Here is a 23,175-nt window from a genome sequence, read left to right as displayed (position 1 = left end):
GGAACAGCTGATGTCTGGTGGGGGAGGTGGGTGTCTGTCTGACAGGGACAGCCAGTGTCTGATGGAGGCAGATGTCTGTCTGATGGGGGAGGCAGGTGTGCGATGGCAATGGCTGTCTGAGGGGGGTGGCAGGTGTCTGTCTGCGGGGGCGTCTGTCTGGCAGGGACAGCTGGTGTCTGGTGGGGGAGGCAGGTGTCTGATAGGGAAGGTGGGTGTGTGACAGCAATGGCTGTCTGAGGGGGGAGGCAAGTGTCTGACAGGGACAGCGGATGTCTGGTGGAGCAGGTGGGTGTCTGTCTGATGGGTGCAGCCAGTGTCGGATGCGGGCGGAGGCTGTCTGTCTGACGGAGACAGCCGGTATCTGATGGAGGCAGGCGTCTGTCTGACGTGGACAGCTGGTGTCTGACGGGGGAGGTGGGTGTGTGTCCGATGATAGTGGCAGCTGTCTGACAGGGAGGGCTGGTGTCTGATGGAGGAGGCAGGTGTCTGACGGGGAAGGGAGCTGTCTGACAGAGACAGCCGGTGCCTGATGGGGGAGGCAGGTGTGTGTCTGACAGGGGAGCCGGCTGGCTGTCTGAGGGGGGAGGTGGGTGTCTGTCCGGAGCAGCGGCTGTCTGACCGGGGAGGCGGCTGGCGGGGTGTCGGGGGAGAGCTGCGGGTGTCTTTCTGATGGGGGCGGCCACGGTCTGACGGGGGAGGCGGTCGCCTGACCCGAGTGGCAGGCGTGTGTCTGACCCGGGAGATCCGGTACCTCCAATCCTTCGCCTCCTCACAGATAGAGGAAAAGCGACCCCGCTCGGGTCCAAAAGCGTGGGCGGGGCTTGGCCGCGTCTTCCGCTCACGCGCGCTGGGCCGGCCCTGCGCAGGCGCGGCCGTGCCGGGGGCGGGTCCAGCACCGGAAGTGACCTCACGGTCCCGGTCCAGACCCCGGAAGTGACGCAGCCTTCCGAAGAGGTGAGTGCGGGCGTGGGCGCCGCCCCGGGGAGCGCAGGAGGGCTTCGGGACCTGGCGCTGAGGAGGCGGGGGCGCGGCCCGGGAGCGCCGCGGGGGGGGCTCGGGCGCAGGTGGCGGGGCGGCGGCGTGGAGTCCCGCGCGCGGGCGTGTAAGGAGCCTTCCGGCGCGCGGAAGTCGGCGGCCGCGCGGTGGCCTGTGGCGGCGGCGGCGTGCGGGGAGGCGGCTCGCGCCCGGCCGGCTCCTCGAGGCGCGCGCTGAGCGGAGGGACGCGGCCGGGGGCCTGTGCCGCTCCCTGCGGCTGTCCTGCGGCCGCGGCTCGAGGAGGCCTTTTCCGGCGCGGGCCGATCCGGCGGGGCGGAGCACGGCGTCCCTCCGCGCGTGCGAGCCCGGGGCGCCCCCGCCGGCCCGGCCCGCGGGCGCTGCGGTCGAGGCGGGGGCGGGCGAGCGCAGGCCCGCGGCAGGCTCCGCGCTTTCGCTCGGGCCGGACCTCGCGTAGCGCCCCGGCTGCTCCCTGCGCCGCTGGGACGGGCGGGCTGGCAGCTCGGGCAGACGCTGCCTTCTGCGGACCCGTAGGACGGAGCTTCGCTCTTCACGGACCCGAGACGCTCGGGCGAAGGTGGGGCCCCGGCCCCGGCCGCTGCGCGCCTCCCCAGCACGTGTACTTGCTGCCGACTTTCGAGCCGCTTTACACGCAGCGCGGAGCCCGCGGCGGGGCCTGACCGCGGCGACCAGGAGACCAGACCCGCGCTGAGATCGGGAAGCAGGTCCCGAAGCCGCCCAGCCACCCTGACAGCCCTTCCCGGCACTTTGAAAGCCCCGCCCTGTAATCGTGGAGCCCGCTGGACCTGGACCGGCTGTCTCCGCGCTCTGGCCCTTGTCTCCGCGGAACAGGCCCGGCAGACGGGTGCTGCGGGGGGCGTTCCAGCTTTTCTCCCTTCCACGGGGCGGACCAGCGCTGTCCGGTGGGACTTCCTGCTGTGCTGCACATGTCGCGTGTGCGACCCGCCGGCCACGTGTGGCCGTGAACGCTTGACACCCGGCGTGTGTAACCGAGGGACAGGATTTTTATGTTTTTTAGTTTGTGATGAGTTTAAACGTGGTGGCCGCGGGCGGCTGGGGCTGCCGCACTGGGCAGTGCCCGCTTTACAAGGAAAACAGACGGAGCAGCAGTGGGAATCCAAGTCACGCTTGCGGGCTTGGCAGCGGGGAGCCCTGCGCCTCCGCCTTCAGCGGGCCTTTCCACACACGGTCGGAAGGGCGGCAAGGAGGAAGCACTTCCAGTTGCGCGGGATTTGGAGCTCAGGTCTCTGGCTGGCTCTACGGGGATGACCTCCTGTGTGCTCGGTGTCCCCGATTTCACGGCGGAGCCCTGTGCCGGCCGGCCGTGGCAGCCGGGTGGGCCGTGTGGCTCTGCAGGGGCCTGAGCTGTGGGTGCGCTGGTACACGTGAGGGCTGAGTTGTCTTTTCCCTTTACTTGTTTCTCACTCCTCTCCTGCCGCCCCATCTGATGGGTCAGGCCGCGGGTGAGTCCCTCCACGTCCTCATCTGCAGGGCGGGGGGAGTGAAAGTCCGTCCTTACAGGGGTGTTATGAGCACCCAGTGAGGTCATCCTAAAAATACTCAGATCAGCATTTTGCAGGTAGTGAGGTGGAGGTCTCGAATGCTGATTGTTCAGCTCGTTTGTGGGGAGCTTACGCGCGCAGTGCTCCTGACTGTGAGTGCGGCTCTTTTCTTTCTTTCTTTCTTTCTTTTAAAATATTTTATTTATTTGACAGAGACAGAGATCACAAGTAGGCAGAGAGGCAGGCAGAGAGAGGGAAAGCAGGCTCCCCGCTGGACAGGGAGCCCGATACAAGACTCGATCCCGGGACCCCGAGATCATGGCCCGAGCTGAAGGCAGGGGCTTAACCCACTGAGCCACCCAGGAGCCCCTCAGATTGTTTTCTAATGTTCTCTTCCAGTTGTTCACTGGGAGTGTGTAAGAACGCAAGGGGTTTTTGTGTATTAACTGTGTAACCTGCGGCCTTGGTTAAATCGTTTTAATCATCATTCTGTAGATTTTTCTTGGGATTTTCTGTGGAAACAGTCATTTTCTGCCTAGCTCCCCCCTTTTTTCAGCTGTTACTGCAGTGTTTACAAAACCGGGTTGCATAGAAGGGGGAGCATAGTGGTCCTTTCTCTGTCTCGGGGTAACAGGTCAGTCTCCAGGCAGCGTGACAGCCGCGTCGGCCTTTGGTGGATGCCCCATCTCAGTTTGGAGGTGTTTCCGCCTGTTCCTCAGCTGCTGCAGCATTTCATTTTCCCGGTCGTGAATGGCCTTGGCTCCTGTCACACGTGTTGATTGCCAGCGGGAGGTGGGGTCAGACCTGCTGGGGGAAGCCTGAGTTCCAGGAGTCTGCCTCCTTGGCCCTGGCATGGCCTGGGCTCAACCGGACACCTGTCCCTGAAGGACCCCACATCTGTGTGCACCAGGGGTGCTGGGCTGTCGAGTTTCTTCGTCGGTAGTACCGGCTTCAGTTTGGGGTCCCATGGGCCTTGTACAGTGAGCTGGGTGGTGACCTCACTTCCATTTTCTGAGGAAGCTCTGTAAGGTGGCTCCTTATTTCTCCATTTCTTGCCTGAATGCGCTCTAGAATCTGCGAGGGAAGCGGGGGAGTCCAGCGCGCGGTCTGGGAGTGTTCTCCCGTAAGTTTCACTTTTTTTGGTAGGTGCGGAGCTGTTCGATTTCCTGTTTCTTTCTGTGTTTACTTGGTAAGTTGCGTTTTCAAGAAAATGCCTCCGTGGGGTTCTCTCACCCTTTCCGCATCTGTACGGTGTGTTGTGAAACGTGTTTTAAATTCCTGACATTGGTGATGTGTGTTCGCTGTTTTCTTGATGGGTCTGACGGGAGGTTTGTCCGCTCTCGGGAGCTGTCCGGCGGGTCCTGTCCGTCTCCGTTGGCGTTCGGTCCTGCTTGTTTGGCTCTTCATTGTGTCCTTCCTTCCGCTTGCTCTTCTCGGGTTTCCTGATCCCAGCTCCTGGGTTTAGGTCCCGCTTCTTTGCTGGTGTGAGCACCCAGAGCTCCGAGCGTCCCGGAGACTACGGTCCCTGTGCTCTCCTTCCCGTGCCGGTCAGGATAGTCTCTCGTTTCTTGCTCGGGGTCGTCTTTTACCTGCTGGATTGCGCGCAGCAGTGTTGTCTGATCTCCGTGTCGTCGGGGTTTCCTTGGGTTCTTGGCCCTCACCGGCCGCAGTTCTGTTGCGGTTGGAGGACACTCTGTACCCACCTGCACAGCTGGCGGCGCCCGCCTTCCCCACGGATGGGCGTCCGCTCTGTGCGGTCGGACCCGCAGTGTGGGGGCCCGTGTTCAGGCCGTTGGCATCTTCACTGCTTTTGGTGGTTCAGTTGTTCAGTTTTGAGCTCCTTTATCACTTCCAGAGAAAACGGCACCGACATCCCTCCTGTCCTTGTGGGATGGTTTGTTTCTCCCTTTAACTCTGTCAGATTTTGCTTGATGTACTTGGAAGTGCCGTCGTGCGCAGCTGTAGCTGCTTGGCTTCCCTGGCGAGCGGCTGTGTGTCGTGCTCGGACGTCTTCCCTTACCTGGTTAGGTCGGAGCACACTCTTGTACTGTTGCCCGTCCCATCTTTCTTTGTTCTGTTAGCCCGTCCTTCGGAGCCGTCGGAGTGGTTTCCAGGCGCCCCGTCATCTGCTCAGCGGCCCCGTGGCCGGCTCTGTACTGCGCGCCGGCCGCTCCAGCCTGTCCTCGCCGGCTTAGCGCCCGGACCGCGCCACGCCATCGAAATGCAGGCGGTTCGCACCCAAACACAATCCCTGCGGTTCCGTCCTGATCCTACACTTTCACGTGTAGGACCTCTGCCTGCATTAAACACCCATGATACTATAAATCAGGGTGATACTATAATTCAGTCTTTCTTGCTATAATATTTAATCTGGGGGGCGCCTGGGGGCTCCGTCAGTTAAGCGTCGACTCTTGATTCCGGCTCAGGTTGTGATTTCAGGGTCCTGGGATTGGGCCCACATCAGGCTCTGCACTCAGTGGGGGTCTGCTTGAGAGTCTCTCTCCTCCTGCCCCTCCCCTCGGGCGCTCTCACTCGCTTTTAAATAAAATAAGTCTTTAAAAAAATAAAGTTAAAAGAAAAGGAGGTGGTCTTGTGCGTTCAGTTTCTGTTGCCGCCCCCCATTCCTAAAGATCCGGATTTCCCTCTGGTGCCATTTTTCTTCACCTGGAGAACTTTCTCCAGCATTTCTGGTAAAGCGGATAGATTGGCAGTGATGTCTGCTTTTCCACCATCTGAGCCTGTCGTGTTTCACTTCCCCTCCTGAAAGGTGTTGTCACCAGGTGTGTGAAGCTGGGCGCGGGGCCCTTTCGGGACTCTAAACACAGCATTCCAGGATGGCTTCATGCTGCATGGGGTCCTGGATCTGGCTCTGGAAAAGAGAAAGCAATGTTAGTGGGGAAGCTGGTGAAATTCAAATGCCATCTGGAGTTTAATGAAAGTACCCAAGCTGGTTTTTTAGTTTGGACAAACGTACCCAGGTCATGTAGGATGCTGATACTAGGGGAAACCAGCTAAGAGGTGTATGGGAGTATCTTTCACGTTTTTGTGAATCTAAAATCATTACCAGATAGGGGCGCCTGGGTGGCTCAGTCCAGTAAGCATCCGACTCTTGGTTTTGGCTCAGGTCATGATCTCAAGGGTCTTGAGATCAAGTCCTGCGTCAGGTTCCACGCTGGGCATGGAACCTGCTTGGGATTCTCTCCCTCTGCCCCACTCCTGCACAGAGGCACATGCTACGCACTCCACGCGCTCTCACATACATACAATAATGCCCAAGTAAAAGTTTGCTTTAAAACAGTGCACTTATAGCACGATAATAGGAGGGTATCCCTGCGGGGGAAGGTTTGGCTACGATGGGGACTGAGCCAACAAACAAACATGTCAAAGATGTTGGAAGCCAGGATTCTGGCAGTCAGAATGAGGTGGTCAAGACCGAAAACTAGCATGAGCCCTGTGGTGTGGCATCAGGCGCATAGTGTGAACTCATGGTTTCCTGCAGTTGCTGCACTCCCGCTGAGGGGATGGGCATAGCAGGCGGGGGGGGGGGGTTGTGTGTGTGGGTGTGTGCACCTTTGTCTGCTCTCGGCCCGCTGAGCCTGCCGGCAGCAACACCCCAGCAGCCTGCCACAGGCGGGGGGCTTCCGAATCCCATCCTCCACCCGAAGCAACTAGGGCTGCTTGAGTCAAGGCTGGCCCCGGGTCACCTGGGGAGAGTGTGAAGCGAGCCCAGAACATTTTGTGTCACGAAGCAGGAAAGTGCTCTGAGATTGATGGGTTGCCGCTCTGGCCAAGCTGAAGACCATTTGAAGATCAAAAATAAATCACAGAGTTGGGCTCACTGAGTAAAATAAGAAGCACGAACCCATGGGAATGAATAAACAGGAAGCTTAGGAGGACAAGGGGAGTCGGTAGGGACCCCCGAGGGCTGGAGCTTAAAGCACGGCAGGAAACCAAGTCCTCCACGGGGCTTGCGGGACATTCTTGTCACAAGGGGAGTGGACATCAAAGGGGACACAGACAAGCCGAAAGACGCCTGGCCTGTGGCCGTGCAGGTGTCGCGGACACGAGAGCCAAGGAAAGGCTGGAGAACGTTCCAGGCTGAAGAAGCTGAAGACCCCTGCGGAGGGGTGGCTGTGAGCACGGCTGGTGGCCTGTTTGCAGAGGTCGCCCGGCTCCGTAGGGGATGATGCCCTTGGGCACAGGGAGCCCCCATGGGGTGTTCTGGGGTGGGGCGGGGGGAGGAAGGTTGGCAGCTTCCCTGCAGGTGTTTCGGGAAGAAAAGAGCCCTTCCCCCACCCCCCCAAACTCCCACTTTTCCGTAACTGTGATTGTTTCCAAATGAGAACCAAATTTTTTAGTGCCTTGCTAAGAGAAACAATTCCCACAAAGGATGTTCCACTAACAGGCAGAACGTGAGATGTGGAGCAGGAGGCGCATGAGGGACGTCTAAGGAAAACCGAATTCTGTTCTTCTGCTGTGTTAAACACGTAGTGGCTTTATAATGACTTTTTAAATATTACACGTACATTTATATTCCTACCTGCACGTACGTTTCACACCTAGAAACGGGAGGAAAGCCTACCCGGTTTTCTTTTATGGAAATGCCCACACAGCAGAGATGCCTGAGAGTGGGTGGGTATCAGGCACTCACAGCAAAGGGAGAAGGGGTGTTGCCCCCTGGAGGGCCAGGCCCCGGACTGCCTCCCATCTGTCCTTGGCACCTGTGGGATGTGTAGCTATTATGGGCTGTTGAATGAACAGGTAACGGTGTGAGCAGCTGGTTAAGGAGAAGTGGCTCACGTTGACTCAGCATGCACATGGGCGGCCTGCTGGGCATTAACTGGCCTGTCCTCCCAGCCCTGTCCCCTGACAGATGCACAGGGTGGGGCCGCACACGGAAGGGTGCCCCTTGGCTCACACGGGGGGGGGGAGGGGCGAAGGGGGAATCACAGCCACACTCCATACTCGGTATTCTCACCACCTTCCCGTTCAGCTGGTTTTAAGTGGTACAAACTAACCCACTAATGTTTGAGTAATTGGGTGTTTTATTTATTTTTTTTTTAAGATTTTATTTATTTATCCGACAGAGAGAGATCACAAGCAGGCAGAGAGGCAGGCAGAGAGAGGAGGAAGCAGGCTCCCCGCCGAGCAGAGAGCCCGATGCGGGCTCGATCCCAGGACCCTGAGATCATGACCTGAGCGGAAGGCAGCGGCTTAACCCACTGAGCCACCCAGGCGCCCCCAGGTGTTTTATTTTTAAGAAGTTTTTATTTGAGGCTCAGATTTTTTGGTTGATGTTTTCATTGATCAGATATTTGGAAACACACAAAGGAGCGTGCATATCTGCTGTTAGAGGAGATTTAACAGTTTACATGGTCGTCTTGCTCCCAGGTGACAGGCTGATGAGGGCAGGCGAGCTTTGCCGGCTCAGCTCAAAGCGGTGAGAGACGGAGGACGTCCTGGCCCTCGGCCCGCTGGTGTGTTTCCGCACCACAGCGGGAGACCGCGCCGCGCAGGGCCTGGCCTTGCGTTCCTCCGGCCGCACCTTGAAACCAAGTGTCTGACTTTGCCGATTTCATTTTTGTTAGGACGCCATGGTGCCTTCGAGGCTTCTCGCACTAGGACCGAGGACTGTGCCTGGCGGCGTGGGGCGCTGGACTCAGGTCCGGCTGTGGCCCCCTTCTCCCAGGCTGCTCTCAGACAGCTGTGGGGACCACTCCAAGCACCGGGAACCCCCCGGGAAGAAACTGCTCTCCGAGAAAAAACTGGTGAGGCTTCTGACCTTGAAGGACACCTGCCACACACCCCCAAGAAAGCAAAGGGCGTTGTTTTGAGTTTTCGGCATCCGGCTCGTTCTGAGTGTATGACGGAGGGGACACATTCAGCTTCCTGAATGTGCGGGAGTGGGATGAGAGCCTGTGTGCCCCGAGCCCCCAGTTCTCGTGAACCCTGCGAAGACCAGGGCGAGTACCAGAGGCTCCAGAAGCTTCAGCCATGTTCCGTCCCTTCAGCTGGGAGGGGCGCACGCACGCTTCTTCAGCACTCGCCTGCGTGTCTGACTTGGGTGCTAGGTACATTCTCAAGGATGTGTGGCCATTTCTTAATTTAAAAGATCTGGGGAGGGGAGGGCTAGGCCTTTAGTTTCATAGTTCTTTAAGCCTTACCTGGTGTTTGTTGTTTATCACAACCTTGTATTGAAAACATGAATGATCTTTGATTAAATTCAAGAAAATAAGTGTTTACGACCCTTCACTTTCTCCTGAAGGGGGGAGGGGGCTCCGCTAAGCATTATCAGGGCAAACAGCGTCTCCCCGTAGACACCTCCCTGCTCGCCGCGGCCGTGTTTGCCGGCCACGTGGCTCAGTGTTCCTTAGGGGTCTCATCTCTTCCCCAGATGGTAAAAATTCAATCCAAGCTTTTCCTCCCCTAAAATGCTCACCAGTTGTGCTTTTTTCCCATCGGGTTGATGTTGATGATGTTGGCATATAACAAAATTAGACATTGAGTTTTTGAAATAGTAATTCGTGTTTTTTCCATGTGGTGGTGCCAGAGAATCTTAAAATACTTGTGTGTTTTTTTTTTTAAATCTGCTTATGGAGTAGTGGTTAGAAATGCCAACATGCTGGGTCCTGGCAGAGGGGCTGTCCGTGCCCACGCGTGCAGCCGGTGGGTGGGCTCGCTAGCGGTCACAGCCTGGCCCCTGGAACCCAGGCGCCTCGGAGAGCTGACCTTCTCGTAGGATGAGCTCGTGTTTTTTAAATGTGAACCCAGTTCGTCAGTCCTCATCCTGTAGCTAGAGTGTGCCTCCCTGAGGAGCCCAGAGAAAAGCTTGCTCCGAGAGCAGTTCTGTGCGCACCGCTGCTGTGGGCACGGCCCTCCGCAGTCAGCTCCTGAGTTAGAAGCCGCTTGTCCCCCAGGACTCCGTCCATTATTGCGTCTTTCCAGGAGCAAAAACCTGGTGTTTCTGTAACGTTCTTGTTCAGTGACTATTTGAGGAAGGATGGAAAGATGCTTTATTAAGGAGGATCCCAGTAGCTCCTGACCTCCTCAGCCTGCCTTTCCTACCTGTTGTCCAGTTTTCGCTTCCAGCGCGTTGACCCACGTTTGCCTACAAACAGTAGTGACTTGTGGAAACTTTCTCACACTTGCATCGTAGGTGAAATTAGCAATTTAGTATCATTAACTTCTCGTTTTAAAACCTGCCACAGATACAAAAGGTACATTTCGCACTCTGCTCGGTCCCTGGAGGGATTGCAGCGTGGGTAATGACCGGGCTCGCTGTGCTCCCTGCAGAAGAGACATTTCGTGGACCACCGCCGAGTGCTCGTCTGCGGGGGCCGTGGCGGCGACGGGGTGAGCTGCTTCCATAGCGAGCCCCGGAAGGAGTTTGGAGGCCCAGATGGTGGCGACGGAGGCAACGGTGGCCACGTCGTCCTGAGAGGCACGTGCTGCAAGGGGCCATTGGGGGAGGAGCGCTGTGTCCGCTCACCTTTGGGGCGGGGCCTTTCCCCCTCCTTCTCATCCTCATGCAAATTTGAATTCAAGAACCGCCGGACGGACACCATTTTGGTGACATTATACGGATGTTCACATTTTAAAAGTTCCTTAAACCAGTTTCAGTGGTGGGTGATGTTAAATTTCAGAACACAAAGCTCATTTACGCTCAGGGACTCTAGCGCTAGGCCGGAAGGCAAAGGGCAGGGTCCGCGTCACTCGCCCCGAATGCGCTGGGAGGCTCTTGATTACGCGGAACGCTGTGGGGACGAGCGGTGGGTAAGGCGGCGACGTAGTCAGCGGTCACGACACGATCAAGTGCGACTGCTGGTACTCTGATGATGGTATCGTGGCAAAGTCTGACTTTTCCAGAAATGGTGTTTTCTTAAAATGAGAACTTTTGCTTTCTAAAAAAAAAAATCACATTGCCAGTTGGGTCACTTGTGCCGTGACTTCACGCCATGGTTCCCTGTGCGTTCCCTGTGTCCTTAAATGGATAGTGTACAGATGGTTGTGCTTTTAACCCAAGGATGGTGAAGGTCCTTGCTCTATGTCACAGCTGACCGGCAAGTCAAGTCGCTGTCCTCGGTGCTATCTCGGTACCAGGGTTTCCACGGAGAGTCCGGTGGCAGGAAGAACTGCTTCGGGCGCAGCGGCGCCCCCCTCTACGTCCTGGTGAGCCGAAGGCTGCAGAGCCCGCCCCGCCTGCCTCCCAGGGCCCCCCTGTCTTGGCCACGCAGCTGCCCTCCATGAAGCAAAGCCCTGGGGTGACGCTTGGTGCTCACTTTATCCCATGTGCATGTATGACCTGTTCAAAAATCATGAAATTATAGTATTAAGGGCAAGACCCCAGGAGCCCACTGTTAGTCTATCCTCACCCTCCCAGGGCATCTCTGGGAGTGGAGACTTGGCTCCTCTCGGATTAGCCAAGTGTTTTTCAAAAGCTCCCATCCACCCTAATGTTTGAGAAACACTATTTCAAAAAGCCATTTATGCCGTCTGCAGGGGGTGTCACAGCCTCATAAAGTCCTTTTGAAGGCTGGGACCTTTTCCTGGTGCTTCAGAGCTCTGCAAAGGGGGGACCTAGTGGTGTCCCCGCCCCTCTGCCACGCGCCCTTCTTCCAAACGTGGACACAGGCACTCGGAGCGCTCTGCCCCACGTGTTTGCTCTCCTGTAAGCACTTTATTTTCAGGTCCCAGTGGGCACGTTAGTGAAGGAGGGAAAGGAAGCCGTGGCTGACCTGTCGCGCCCAGGTGAGGAGTACATTGCTGCTCTGGGCGGGGCAGGAGGAAAAGGTAACCGCTTTTTCCTGGCCAATGAGAACCGCGCACCTGTGACTTACACCCCGGGGCGGCCCGGTCAAGAACGCGTCCTCTTCCTGGAGCTCAAGACGATGGCCCACGCTGGAATGGTGGGTATCATCTGGAGGGGGAGGAGGAATGGTGGGTATCATCTGGAGGGGAGGAGGCGGCATTTCGGCAACAGAGCAAGAGGAAGTCCGGCCCTGGTGCCGGCACGTGCCTCCAGCCTGGACATGAGGGACAGCTTGGTGGCACCGCCCCTCCCAGGGAGGCCCTGGGTGCGCACTCAGGAGCCCACACTCTGACGTGTCCCTGCTCCCCGACCTCGGCCAGGCACGGGCCCTGAGGTGACAAGGTGGGTTTGCCTTTGCTCCAGGTTGGGTTCCCCAATGCTGGGAAGTCCTCCCTCCTCCGGGCCATTTCGAACGCGAGACCTGCTGTGGCTTCCTACCCGTTCACCACTCTAAAGCCCCACGTCGGGATTGTTCACTGTGAGGACCACCAGCAGATAGCAGGTAGAGCTCCAGGGTTCTGCCTGAGGTTGGCCTGAGATGGCACCCGAGCACGAATTATGTAATTCAGAGCTTCCCACCCAAGATGGAGCACTGTCTCTCCTCGTTTCAGCTCTCGTAGTTCTGGCAAACCCACCGACCCCCAGCCCTCTGCTGGCTGGGTTCAGAACCCATGTGTCGCTTTCAAACCGGTGGAAGTCCCGCCTCCTCTGGTCTCCCAGCCTCTGTTGTGGAGACGACATGTGACTCGAAAAGCTTCCCTGTACCATTTTGAGACAAGAAAACTTTTTCCCAGAAGATAATGTACCCATTAAAAATAGTAAGCTGCCGCTCGGGCTGCTCCTACGGCACCTTAGATCGGCGGAGTGCTCTGACTCGCCACCGGGAATCCGGTTCTTAAGTTAACAGGCAGCATTTCCCCCTTTTCTGAATCATTTCTAAAGCCAGAGGCTGGCCCGTGTTAAGTATTCCTCGTGAAGCCAGCCGGCCTGTCACCCACACCCATCGGTGCCCCCGCAGAGCTGAGAGCACAAGTGCCTGGGGCGGTGGGTGGCCTGACCGCATCCCCTTCAAGGCGCGGCGCGCGGGGCCCACAGGGAGCCGGGCCTGTCCCCGCAGCCCCTCTGTTCTGTGTGCCCTGCAGTGGCCGACATCCCGGGCATCATCCAGGGCGCGCACCAGAACCGGGGCCTGGGGAGCGCCTTCCTCAGGCACATCGAGCGCTGCCCATTCCTCCTGTTCATCGTGGATCTGTCGGAGCCGGAGCCGTGGACGCAGGTGGAGGACCTGAAGTTCGAGCTGGAGAAATATGAAGCTGGCCTGTCCGAGCGACCGCATGTGGTCGTGGCGAATAAGATCGACCTCCCGCAGGCCCGAGCAGCTCTGCCCCAGCTGCGCGCCTGCCTGGGCCCGGGCGTCATCGCCCTGTCGGCCGCAACTGGGGAGAACTTGGAGGCGCTGCTGCTGCGCCTGCAGGAGCTCCACAGCCGGCACGTGGGTGCCGAGCTCCGCTGGTAGCCACCAGGCCATCGCCCAACAGTGACCACCCTGACGCGGCTCTGGGTGGAGATAAGAAAGTTGCTGCTTTGCCTTGCGCTGTCCCTGGTGCTCCCTCCCCAGCCAGCGGGCCAGGACCTCGTACGTGTGGGACGTGTGCGCCTCCTGCTGATCTGCTCCCCGCTGGGGCCTCCTGCACCTGCCAGCGTGCTGACCAGCTGCGCTGGGCTCCCCGCCCTTCCTCAGTACCTCTAAGTGGCGAGGAGCCCGTGGCCTTGCAGCTGAGCCGCCGGACTTGGTGGGGCCGAACCCTTACCTGCATGCGGGACCCCGCACGGGAGGCACCGACTCCGGATCCCTGACACTGTCCTCGCCAGTGCTGGCCGCGGTCCCAGAGGCCGTCCGCCCTACGGAGGGGACATGAGGACGCTTGGACAGGGAGCCTTCCCAGCCGCAAGGCTCTTCTCAGATGCCCCTGTCTGAGCAACGCAGTAGGGGCGACGCCTCCCGTGTTGTTCCCGGACTTGGCTGCTCTGTGCAGGAGCCGTTGGCTTCACGACTGAACGCACCCAATATCCGACCGGGGCCGTGCGAGTCATTAGCTGAAGACCCAGGCGCATGTCCCCACATAAGTCTGCGGCTTCAGGCGTGTCCCTGGGGGCCCTTAAGAGACGGTGTGGTTGGGGACCAGGGGTAACCAGGGGAAGGGGCCTTGGGCCCTTTGGGGATTTGCCCCCGGGTCCTTGCTGCCAGCTGCGAGCGTGCTGGGGGCTGGGCCTGCCTCAGACAAGAAGCTTGTGCCCGAGCTTTCAGGAGCCGTTCCGTTTTGATCTACCGTCAAATCTGCAACTAGAACGAGAATCCTTTGCCTGAAGCTTTATTTAATGTCTTATAATTTCCGAAGGCCTTGTGTTCTAGAAACCAGAGATGGATTTTGCAATCTCTTTGCTCTTTCTGGGGCCGCCACAAAGGATTTCGTAGAGCCGTGTTAATTATCGTGGCCTTTCATCTCCAGCCGGCCCCACGCCGGTGCTGCACCCGGGGGGCGACACTGGGGGCCTCCCTGTGTCTGTCCTGCGCTCGCCTGTGCCCCCAGCAGCCTCAGGACCAGACCCAGCTGAGGCACTGCTCAGTATTTATGGAGTGAAGAAAGGGATGGTGTCTGATGTTGTGTACATGGTGAGTTTCTTTTAGTTAAAGGCACGTGTTTGGCGGGAAGATTCGCTGAGCAGCGGAGGCCTGGGCGCCACCTCCCCTCCCGTCCCAGCCCCACCAGTGCCGCCGCTTCCAGCCATGTCCGCAGGGGCCACTGAGGCCTGAGCCGTAGCTCCGTGTATCTGCCTGAGGCACCGCCTGTTGACACCGCCCTCGGCTCGGGGACTCCACTCTCCCGCACTGCCACTCCGGCCGGCCGCGCAGGCGCTGTGATGCGTGGCGCATGAACCCCTGTCCCGCCCCTCACTTTTCTTGGAGCTGACCTCCAGCCTGGGTCTACTTGCCTCGTTTTCTCTCCACCTGGATATTTGTTTCTGTCCCGACGTCTGTCCCTTCCTGTCCGTTCCGTCTTGCAGACGCTCGGGCTCCAGTGGGCGTTTCCTTCCCTGTGCCCCTCCAGTCTGCTGTACCACGCAGGCTGCCCCCCAGTGTCTCCCTCCCTTGCTGTACTCCCACCTGTCGAGGTGGCTGTCACCCGGCTCTTCGCGGCCTTTCTGGAAGTGGGTGTGAAGATGGGGACCTGAGCCGCAGGAGGCAGCATTTCCCGCATTCCCCCGTTTTTAAGCCCTAAGGCATGGCACCCCGATTTCCCCGGCTCCTGCGTCCACTTGCTCCAGAGGACAAGCCTTAGGCTCCTGCACAGCTCCCGAGGGCACATCACCAGCCCTGCCCTCAGCCCTGTCCCCGCCCCACCCCCACCCCGAGAGGTAGGCCCTGCCCTGCTGGCCTCCCTTTGTCTTCATGGAGGCCCAGCCCCTCCTCGTGCCTTTCCTCACATGGCAGTAGGGCTCTTGGTAGGAGCAGATGGACACCCCTGTTTCCCGGTGTGGTCAAGGCCTGGAAAACGGGCGCATTGCCCACCCTGCGCTGGAAACCCAACGTGGCAAGCACGTGTAAATCCGGCCGCAAAGCAGAAGGCCAGAGGACACTGTTGTGTGACCGCAGACGACCCCAGCTCTGCTGCCTGGCCCACCGTGTCCTGTGAGAGTGGGGTCCGTCCCTGCTATCAGCCGGGGCTGACCTGCAGAGTGCGGGGACTGGGCCCACGCGACCCTGCCAGCGCCCTGCATACAGCCAAGCTCCAGCTGGACGGCACGCGCCACCGAGGCCAGAACAAGCCCCCACGGCACCATCCACGGGTCTGAGCCACACACGGTTGCTTCATGCCAGGAATGTGGAGTGGCTTGCGGGAGGGAGTATGCACCGGTTTGTTGCAAAGGTGCGGAATGAGCCCTCCTTGGGTCTTCTCTGTCCAGGTGCCTAGAGACGCTGATCTCCTGGCAGTGGGGTTGGAGGGCCTGGAGCCCTCAGAGCACCTAGCTCGCCCGTCGCCCATCGCGGGGCCACGGCCTTGGGCTCAGTGGCAGGCAGCCAAGATGCCGTGGGGCCGGGAGCAGGGCTGCCGCCTCCCCCGTCTTACAAGGACACCGGTCGTTGGACTTGAGGTACACACTAAGCCAGGATGATATAATTTCGAGATCTTTAATTCCATCTGAAAAGACACTGTTTCCGAAGACGGTCCCACTGTGGTCCTACCCTGAGATTCCGGTGTGTGTGACTGGGGGAGGGGGGGCTGGTGCCGGTTACACAGCAGAGTGGAGAGCGCCCCTTCTAACTCTGAGGTTTTGTACATTTCCATAATGTGCCCGGGTCCCTCCCTCTCCCCACACATCAGAAACCCTCCCTCGGAGCAAAGCCCCCATCCTCCCCCGCTGCACCCCACGACGAGCACTCCCGATGGAGGCCGTTGTGGGGCTGCTCTCTGAGAGCCCAGTGCCCCATAAACGTCCTCCACGACACTGGGGAGACCTTCCCATCCACCCGACCAAAACCAGCCTGCCTACTGGGGCCCACCATGGGCACGAGCAGCGTGTCTCCACTAGTGTGGCTGCCTGACGCTGTGCGGCCACTCCTGCCCCCCACGTAGCCTCCTTGACCAAAAATGCCTCTTTGGCCGGGGCTGTGTCTCACGGCCGGGCCAGTGCCCAGAGGCCTGAGGGCTCAGACGCTGGGCGATGTTAGTTCAGGTAAGTCGTGTCGGGGCCAGTAATCAGAGGCTACCGAGTGGACAGCTTTGCTCAGCGACACACGGGCGCTGTGCCCTCCCCCCAAGGCCGCGTGTGGGGTTGCACCTTGACGGCCCTCCAGAAGCCCCGTGGAGGTGGGGCCCGGCTGCTGGTGCTCGGGGCACTGAGGCTGGCACGGGGCCTTGGTGACAGCCGTCCTGCCTCGACTATGGCCACATGAATCTCTACAGATTCAGAGCTTGAAGAACTGAATGTTTCAGGGGTGACAGACTGTAGTTTGGGACAATGAAGACGGGGAGCTTGAGGGCAGTGCAGGAGCGTGGCACGGCTCGTTTGGTGTCAGCCAGCCAGCATGCTTAGAAACGGGCTAAAGGGTCCATTTTATGTGTATTTGACCACAATAGCAGAATTATCTCAGCCCCCCCCCCAGATGTGCCGTTGCACTCGCACACAAGCGAGTGCAGGTGACACGGGAGTCCGTGGGTCGTGGCGATGCCCATGTCCTGGTGGGGCCCCGCCCAGCCGCTCTGCGAGGCGCCCGTGGGGAAACCGGACGGAGGACACGTGCAGTCTCTGTTGCTTCTACAGTTGCGTGCGAGTCCCCAACCTCAGAAGGGACATCAAAACAGAAAAGACTGGAGAAGCGGCCGCTCTCAAGACCAGCTCTGTGGGATCGGGCCTACATCACCCCTGAGTGCCCAGACTGTCACCACGCTGTCACGCCTGATAAATGCTTGTTGAAAGCAGACACGCATAAGGTTAATAGAACATAATGGATCCGCCTGCAGCCCGCACACCCCTGGGTGTCAGGCTTCTGCAGGGAATGTGCTTCCCGAATCCAGGACACCACGCACGTGCACCGTGAGGGTAAATGGGTCCATGCACGGGGTCCTCGGGGCGGGTGGACGTTGCCGGCGGCATTCATACTCTCATCACTGCCGCGTGGGCTCGGACGGTCAGGGCCACCCAAGGCTGCTTCTGAAAGGGCTGTATCAAGAAAGCCAGATAGGACGGGGGGCCCCCAGGCCCCCTGGTCCAGTGTATGCAGGGCCACACAGGCTATGGGGAGTCACCGTGACCCTGCCCACACATACTTTGTGATCCCACAATCCACAGGCCCCCAAACTCACAGGGCACAGCCAGCGCTGCCTCGGGGCCTTGGAGGCCGCAGATGGGGTGCTTGGCTAGTCTCCGGCTTGCGATCATTTGGTTTCTGAGAAGGTCTTCGCAGAAAATTGACGGGTACCGGTATTTCCCCCAGGGCCAGGAAATTACTGATTTTTGCCTTGACCATGATCTTTACTGTACCTGTGACACTCGGCTCTGGGGGTATGTGCAGTAAGGCCCCTGCTGGAGGTGGAGGGGAGGGGATTGTGCTACCCCACCCCCAGCCCGGGTTCCCTCATCCGTGCAGTGGGGACAGTAAGGCCCAGGGCAGCAGGGTCACCACTGGCCTGGCCTGGGGGCCTTAAGCTTGTTCACTTCAGCCCCACCCAGAGTACTCCAGGCAGCATATCCAGGGGTCCAGGCCAAGGGCCCACACCCTCCAGACCCCCCACCCAAGCACTTAGTCCTTTCCATGGAGTCAGGTGGCTCCTTAGAGCGGAACCCTCCCCCGCATCCCCTCCACCACAGTGTCTGTGAGAAGGACAGGGAGGGTTGCCAGATGTGATTTGAATTTCAGATCCACAACAAAGAACTGTGCGCACTACCACAAAAGCACTGTTTGTTACGAATCTGAAATCCAGATAACAGCTCCTGCCTTTTATCTGCCTGCCCCAAGGGGAAGCGGGGGCGGGGGGGGGGGGGGGGGGCTGGGGGAAGGGCTGGAGGGCTGGGCTGGGCCTGGCCAGGGAGAGGATGGCCCAGGGCTGCAGGGGAGCAGGGGCACCCCTGCAGTCTCCCCCACTCCCTGACTGAGGGCACTGCCTTCTTCCAACCCGTAGAGGGGCACCCCCGGCAGGCAGGAGGTTGGCTGCAGGCCTGTAGCTGGGGCCCGAGGCAGGTGCAGAGCCCCCACCTCATGGCCGCCCACCCACTTCTGGCCCCCACACTGCCCACGGTGGCCGAGACCAGCCGAGCTCACACTCTGCTCTCTCTGTGGGGTATGGAAGTCTCCCTCTGCCTGACAGTTCCTTCAGGGAGTCCCCCTGCAGCCCCAGGGACAGGTGCTCAGATGACCAAGGCCAGGGGAGGCCCCAGGTGGGGAGGGTGGCCAGAAAACTCCCCCAACAGGCCATGCCCCACCCCAGAATCGCATGCTCTAAGTTACTTCCCGGCCCTACCTACGTCAGGACAGCCCCAGCTAGCCACTCCCAACCAGCTGCCCCCTGGTGTGTTTGAGGCGGCCTCAGCAGCAGCCACCCACAGAAACAGACCCCAGAGACAGTGGACACCTTCCCACGTGCCTCTGAGGAGCCATCCTAGGCCCGCCCCAGTGCCAGCTGACCGAAGGGGGCATCTCAAAGGGCCCAGTTCGGATCCCAGGAAATATCCGTGTGACCCCAATAGGTCCCCATAGCCTGGTGGCCTTCACAGAACCACTGCCCCATTGGGGGAGGGGGAGGGCTTCGTCCAAGGGCTCTGAGCCCCCAGCTGGATAGATCTGGAGTCCTTGGTGAATTCAGTGTCTGGTTCAAGGCCCAGCAGGTAGCAGGAGCTCAGGAAAGTTCACTGACAACATTCCTTCAGCTGGTCATTGTGTGCTTGTCTCTGAAACACCTGCGCTGGGGTTGGACTCACTTGGACTTGACTAAAGATTGTCCTCTGTTAAATTGTAGTTTTTAAAAGAGTATATTTATTTATTTGACAGAGATCACAAGTAGGCAGAGAGGCGGGCAGAGAGAGGGGGAGGCAGGCTCCCTGCTGAGCAGAGAGCCCGACGCGGGGCTTGATTCCGGGACCCTGAGATGGTGACAGCAGCCGAAGGCAGAGACTTAACCCACTGAGCCACCCAGGCGCCCCGCCCTCTGTTAAAATGTAACTCCCCACTTTTCCCTGGAAGAGTCAGTCCCTCACAGTTTAGTATGAATTAATGGATTGGTGGCACTGGGGCAGAGCAGAGCCTCAGCTGACAAAGAAAGCCAATGGACCCTGGGGGCACCAGGGAGGGGCCAGTGAAGAAACAGCTGGCCCGCCCTCCCACCCTCCTGGCTTCCCAGGAATATATGGTTCTGCCAAGCTGGGGAAGCAGCCCAGACTGTGTCCCAGGGCAGAGGGCAGAAGGCAGGCCCTTCCCCATCCACTGAGCTGGTCCAGCTCCTCCACCTCAGCTAGGAGCCAGTGTTTCCTGGACTCTCCAAAGATCATCATCATTTAAAGTGGAAGCATTTAAAGATCACGAAATTTGTCATGTTTGAATTTGGAAACTGGTGTGACTTTGGAGTGTCACAGATGCGTTTTCAGCCCAGTGCCATTCGCCACCTCCTCTCCTTACACCCAAAAGCGTCTTCTCCTTTCTCCTTCTCCTTTTCTTTTGAAGGATACAGCTGTGCCCCCTCACCCACGGTCTCAGTGACAGGGTCCCACGGACACATGGGCAGAAGGTCAGGTGCTCCCTCCCGCTCATCCCCTGCCCGCATGGCTCACGTCATTTCATCCCATCGTCACAGGAGGGTGAGCACAGAACAAGAAGGCGTTTCCAGAGCCAGAGGCCACATTCACACAACTTTTGTCACTGCACATGGTGACAGCTGTCCTGTGGCATCCATGGTTCCTGACACTCCCTCGCTGTGCCCCGTTCATCACTGACACCTGACCGCGTGTGCGTGTGAGCGGAGAGGAGCGCACGGTGTGTGCGGGCGCGGCTCTGCCCTCGGCTTCCGGGGTCCACGGGGTCTGCGATGGATCCCCCCCCAGAGAAGAGGGTGCTCCTGTATGTTTGTGCTCTTCTGAGAAATTCCCACCAGATTTCACAGCGAGCTGCCTGCTTCCCTCGGGACAGGGTGCTGAATGCCAGCCAGAGCGCCCTGGTGAATAGATCTAAGGCCAAGCAGAGGGCCAGGTCAGGTCCCTGCGTGGCACCCCACGGACAGGAAGGATGTCACAGGCAGGTGGCCTCAGCCTCCTGACTTTTCTACCCTCAGAGCCCAATGAGTTGGAAGATTGCTTTCCTACCCATAACCAATACAAACAAGCAGTTATTATGTTACTAAGTAATTAACTCCCTTCCCCACTTTTTATTAATCAGAGACACAGGCCTCACACGGCAGGAATGATCTTTTGCCCCCGAGACAGAGGGATGTCGGTCTGGGCCAACTATTGCTGGACAAGACATTTTCCATCACACAGCAAAACCCTATCTTGTGGCAGCTATACAAAGGAAAGGGTGTTTGGTGACTCTTGAAACAGAAAGGTCCGGGTTTTGGCTTTAGGTACGGTTGGATCTAGGCACTCAGACAAGGGCACCAGGAAGCAGCCTCTTCCCAGCTTTTGATGAGGCTTACCTCTGCCTTGGCCTCACCAGCTGTGCTCCCTCCAGGGGACAGCCTGGGAGGGGACAGCCTTGGAGGCCACCAGGCCAGCTACGCCTGGGGCAGGAAGGAGAGAGGGCTAGGTGCTCCCGTGGGATACCTGGCCTCAGTCCCAGCCTCCACACAGACCCGCGGGGCAGGCTGGGGCAGTCTCCTTCCCCAGGTTTCAGTTTCCCTCCAAACACGCTTCCTGCCTGGCCTGGACAACTGGGCATTGGGACTGCCAGTTCCACAGCCCACCTTGCCTCCTCTCCCTTCTCTCCCTTACTTGCTGGCTTGGCGGGGGTGACTTTCCCGGCTCCTCATGCGTGCCCAGCAGAGAACAGACAGCCGATGCTCAGTACATGCTTTGTACGTGCGAGCTGAGGTCCCAGGACCCCTTCTAGGCAGCACTGTCCCCGTGCTGCCCAGGGGAGAACCCAGTGGCATGGAGGGATGGAGTCCTAGCCCCTACTGCCTGCTGGGTTGAGGGTGAGCCTCCCAGCCTCTGGAGCCCCAGCTCCAGCATCTGCTGAGTGGGGAATGTGAGTGCCCCTCGTGGGCGGCCTGTGAGGTCAGAGGGTGCCGCAGCAAGTGCTGGCGGAAAGGTTCTTTGCACCCACGAGCCCAGCCACGAGCTTGAGCATGGGATGGGGGTGGAGGAGGACAGATAGCCCCACGGCTGCCCCACATGGCAGAGCTCCAGAGGCCTGCCTGAGAGGCCCCAGCCATCCCTTGTTGTGGCCCTGGCCCCCCCAAAGGAAACATTGGGTAACCTGGCCTTTTGTAGAAAGATGGGCTGTGCCAGCATGGCGCCCTGAAAACGTGGAGTCTTCATCCCAGCCTGGGGGGACCCTCACCCAGCATATGCCCAGAACCAGGGCACTGCTTCTCCTGCGGGCTCTTCCTTGGGGCCCCAGGCTTGGTCCCCACTGCCTCGTGGAGCACCCCAATGCTGGGGTCCACGAATATTTGCAAGATGAACGAGTGAAATGTCACCTCCTCACACAGGCCCACCCCACCTTCCTAATGAGCCAGGCCACCCCTCCTCTCCCCCCGTCCCTCTGATACCCCGTGGGAATGGACCCGCTCATCAGCTGGCTGTGGGTCGGCCTCCCAGGGCCTGGCACACAGTAGGTGCTCAATAAACAACAGCTGCTGGTGTGGGTGGCCCCCCACAGAAGCTGCCGCTTTTGCCCTGGGCCCACTGGCTCTGTCTCTCCCCGCAGCGCATCCAATCCGAGGAGAAAGGCCCCCTGGGCATGTTTGTTTGCTGCAGGACTCGGGCCCAATAGACTCAGTGTCTTTCTTCTCTCCTCCTCCATCCTCATGCAGGAGCTGGGGAGCGGCAGTTTCCAGAGATTGAAGACAAAATTGCTTGAAAGCCTGAGCTTTTATCCTCCAATTTGTAGCCATTTAGCAGGGCTGGGCGGAGGGGCAGCCCAGGCTCTGGCTGTGCCATTGGCACGGAGGCGCCCACCACCGCAGAGAACTGCTCCTTTGTCCTTCCCCAGACAGCTCTGGGCCGCAGGGACGGACACCCGCAGGAGGCCAGGCCGGGTCCTGCAGGGCCAGCAGGGCAGCCACTGGCAGTGCCGCAGGGCGTGCTGAGCTCTGGGCCCTGCAGGCGGTGATGCCCACGGTCTCTGCCACCACTTCTCCTGCTGCCCCCGCTCTGACCTCTGCCCATGGTGGTGCTCGGCCCCCAGAGGGGAGCCTCCAGGCTCATCCCTCCCTCTGGCCACTAAGGAGGGGGACAGGAAAGGGACGGCCAGAGGGGTCCCTTGCGGTGGAAAGAGAGAGGGTGCAGGGAAAGCGATGCCACGTTAGGATTCTGGAGGAGATTTTCTGGGGCTTTGGGGAAATGAAGGTGCAGATAGAGCTGTGGGGTGGAGAAAGGCTTTTAAATGTTGCTGGGAACAGCTTCGCTCTGCAGTGGTGAGAAGCAGAGTTTGCTGACCTGTCTGGAGGGTGGAGAGAGTGGCGCCTGGCTGTCAGAGAGCATCACGAGACAGGCTCTGTCTGAAGTCCTGCGGAAGCAGGGCCTACGTGGTGGGGAGAGAACGTGAAGTCAGGGAGGAAGGGCTCTAGTGGCTGGAAAGGAAGGAAGGCTTCCTGGAGGAGGTGGCTTCTTACCCACCCAAGTTCGAATCTCTCTTAAGTTGTGCTGGTCTTGTCCCTTCTCCAAGTGGACTCTGAACACCTGGGGCGGGACCAGCGTCTGCCCCCTCGGTGGAAGCTGCAGGGACAGATTGTTCCCCGGACCCACGCTCATCCGGCAGCATCGTCTTCTCTCTGTCCCCATCTGTTGCCCTCAGTCCCACCTCCAGGCCTTTGCCTAGGGCCGGTCCTCTATCCAAGGTGCCTCCCTCCTGGGGCCCGTCTCTTCCCCTCCACCCCTCAAGCTCAGCTCTAGTCCTCACGCCTCCCGGAAGCTCCCCAGGTAGAAGATCACAGCCAAGACAGATGAAAACCCTGGTCCTAGGGGCGCCTGGGTGGCTCAGTGGGTTAAAGCCTCTGCCTTCGGCTCAGGTCATGATCCCAGCGTCCTGGGATCGAGCCCCACATCGGGCTTTCTGCTCCGCAGGGAGCCTGCTTCCTCCTCTCTCTCTGCCTGCCTCTCTGTCCACTTGTGATCTCTGTCTGTCAAATAAATAAATAA

General features: G+C 59.3%; 1 protein-coding gene across 2 annotated transcripts; it reads left to right on the top strand.

Moving 5' to 3' along the window:
- Nucleotides 1–943: 943 nt before the first annotated feature.
- LOC111141497 (mitochondrial ribosome associated GTPase 2) lies at nucleotides 944–14,663 on the top strand. Of its 2 annotated transcripts, none has more exons than XM_022494101.1 (7): nucleotides 944–954; nucleotides 8,105–8,284; nucleotides 9,810–9,957; nucleotides 10,570–10,685; nucleotides 11,204–11,422; nucleotides 11,689–11,827; nucleotides 12,468–14,663. In XM_022494101.1, the coding sequence occupies exons 2-7, from the start codon at nucleotides 8,111–8,113 to the stop codon at nucleotides 12,839–12,841; spliced, it is 1,170 nt and encodes a 389-aa protein (XP_022349809.1). In that variant the 5' UTR covers nucleotides 944–954; nucleotides 8,105–8,110; the 3' UTR covers nucleotides 12,842–14,663. The 2 variants fall into 2 exon arrangements, with proteins under 2 accessions (XP_022349809.1, XP_022349810.1); XM_022494102.1 differs by lacking the exon at nucleotides 944–954 and adding an exon at nucleotides 7,756–7,761.
- Nucleotides 14,664–23,175: the final 8,512 nt, after the last annotated feature.

The sequence above is a fragment of the Enhydra lutris genome, unplaced genomic scaffold (assembly GCF_002288905.1).
Source record: "Enhydra lutris kenyoni isolate GAN:26980312 unplaced genomic scaffold, ASM228890v2 scaffoldscaffold6, whole genome shotgun sequence".
In the NCBI taxonomy this organism is placed as follows: Eukaryota; Metazoa; Chordata; class Mammalia; order Carnivora; family Mustelidae; genus Enhydra; species Enhydra lutris.
Note: the sequence above shows the minus strand (reverse complement) of the source record. Positions and strands in the feature narration are given on the sequence as shown.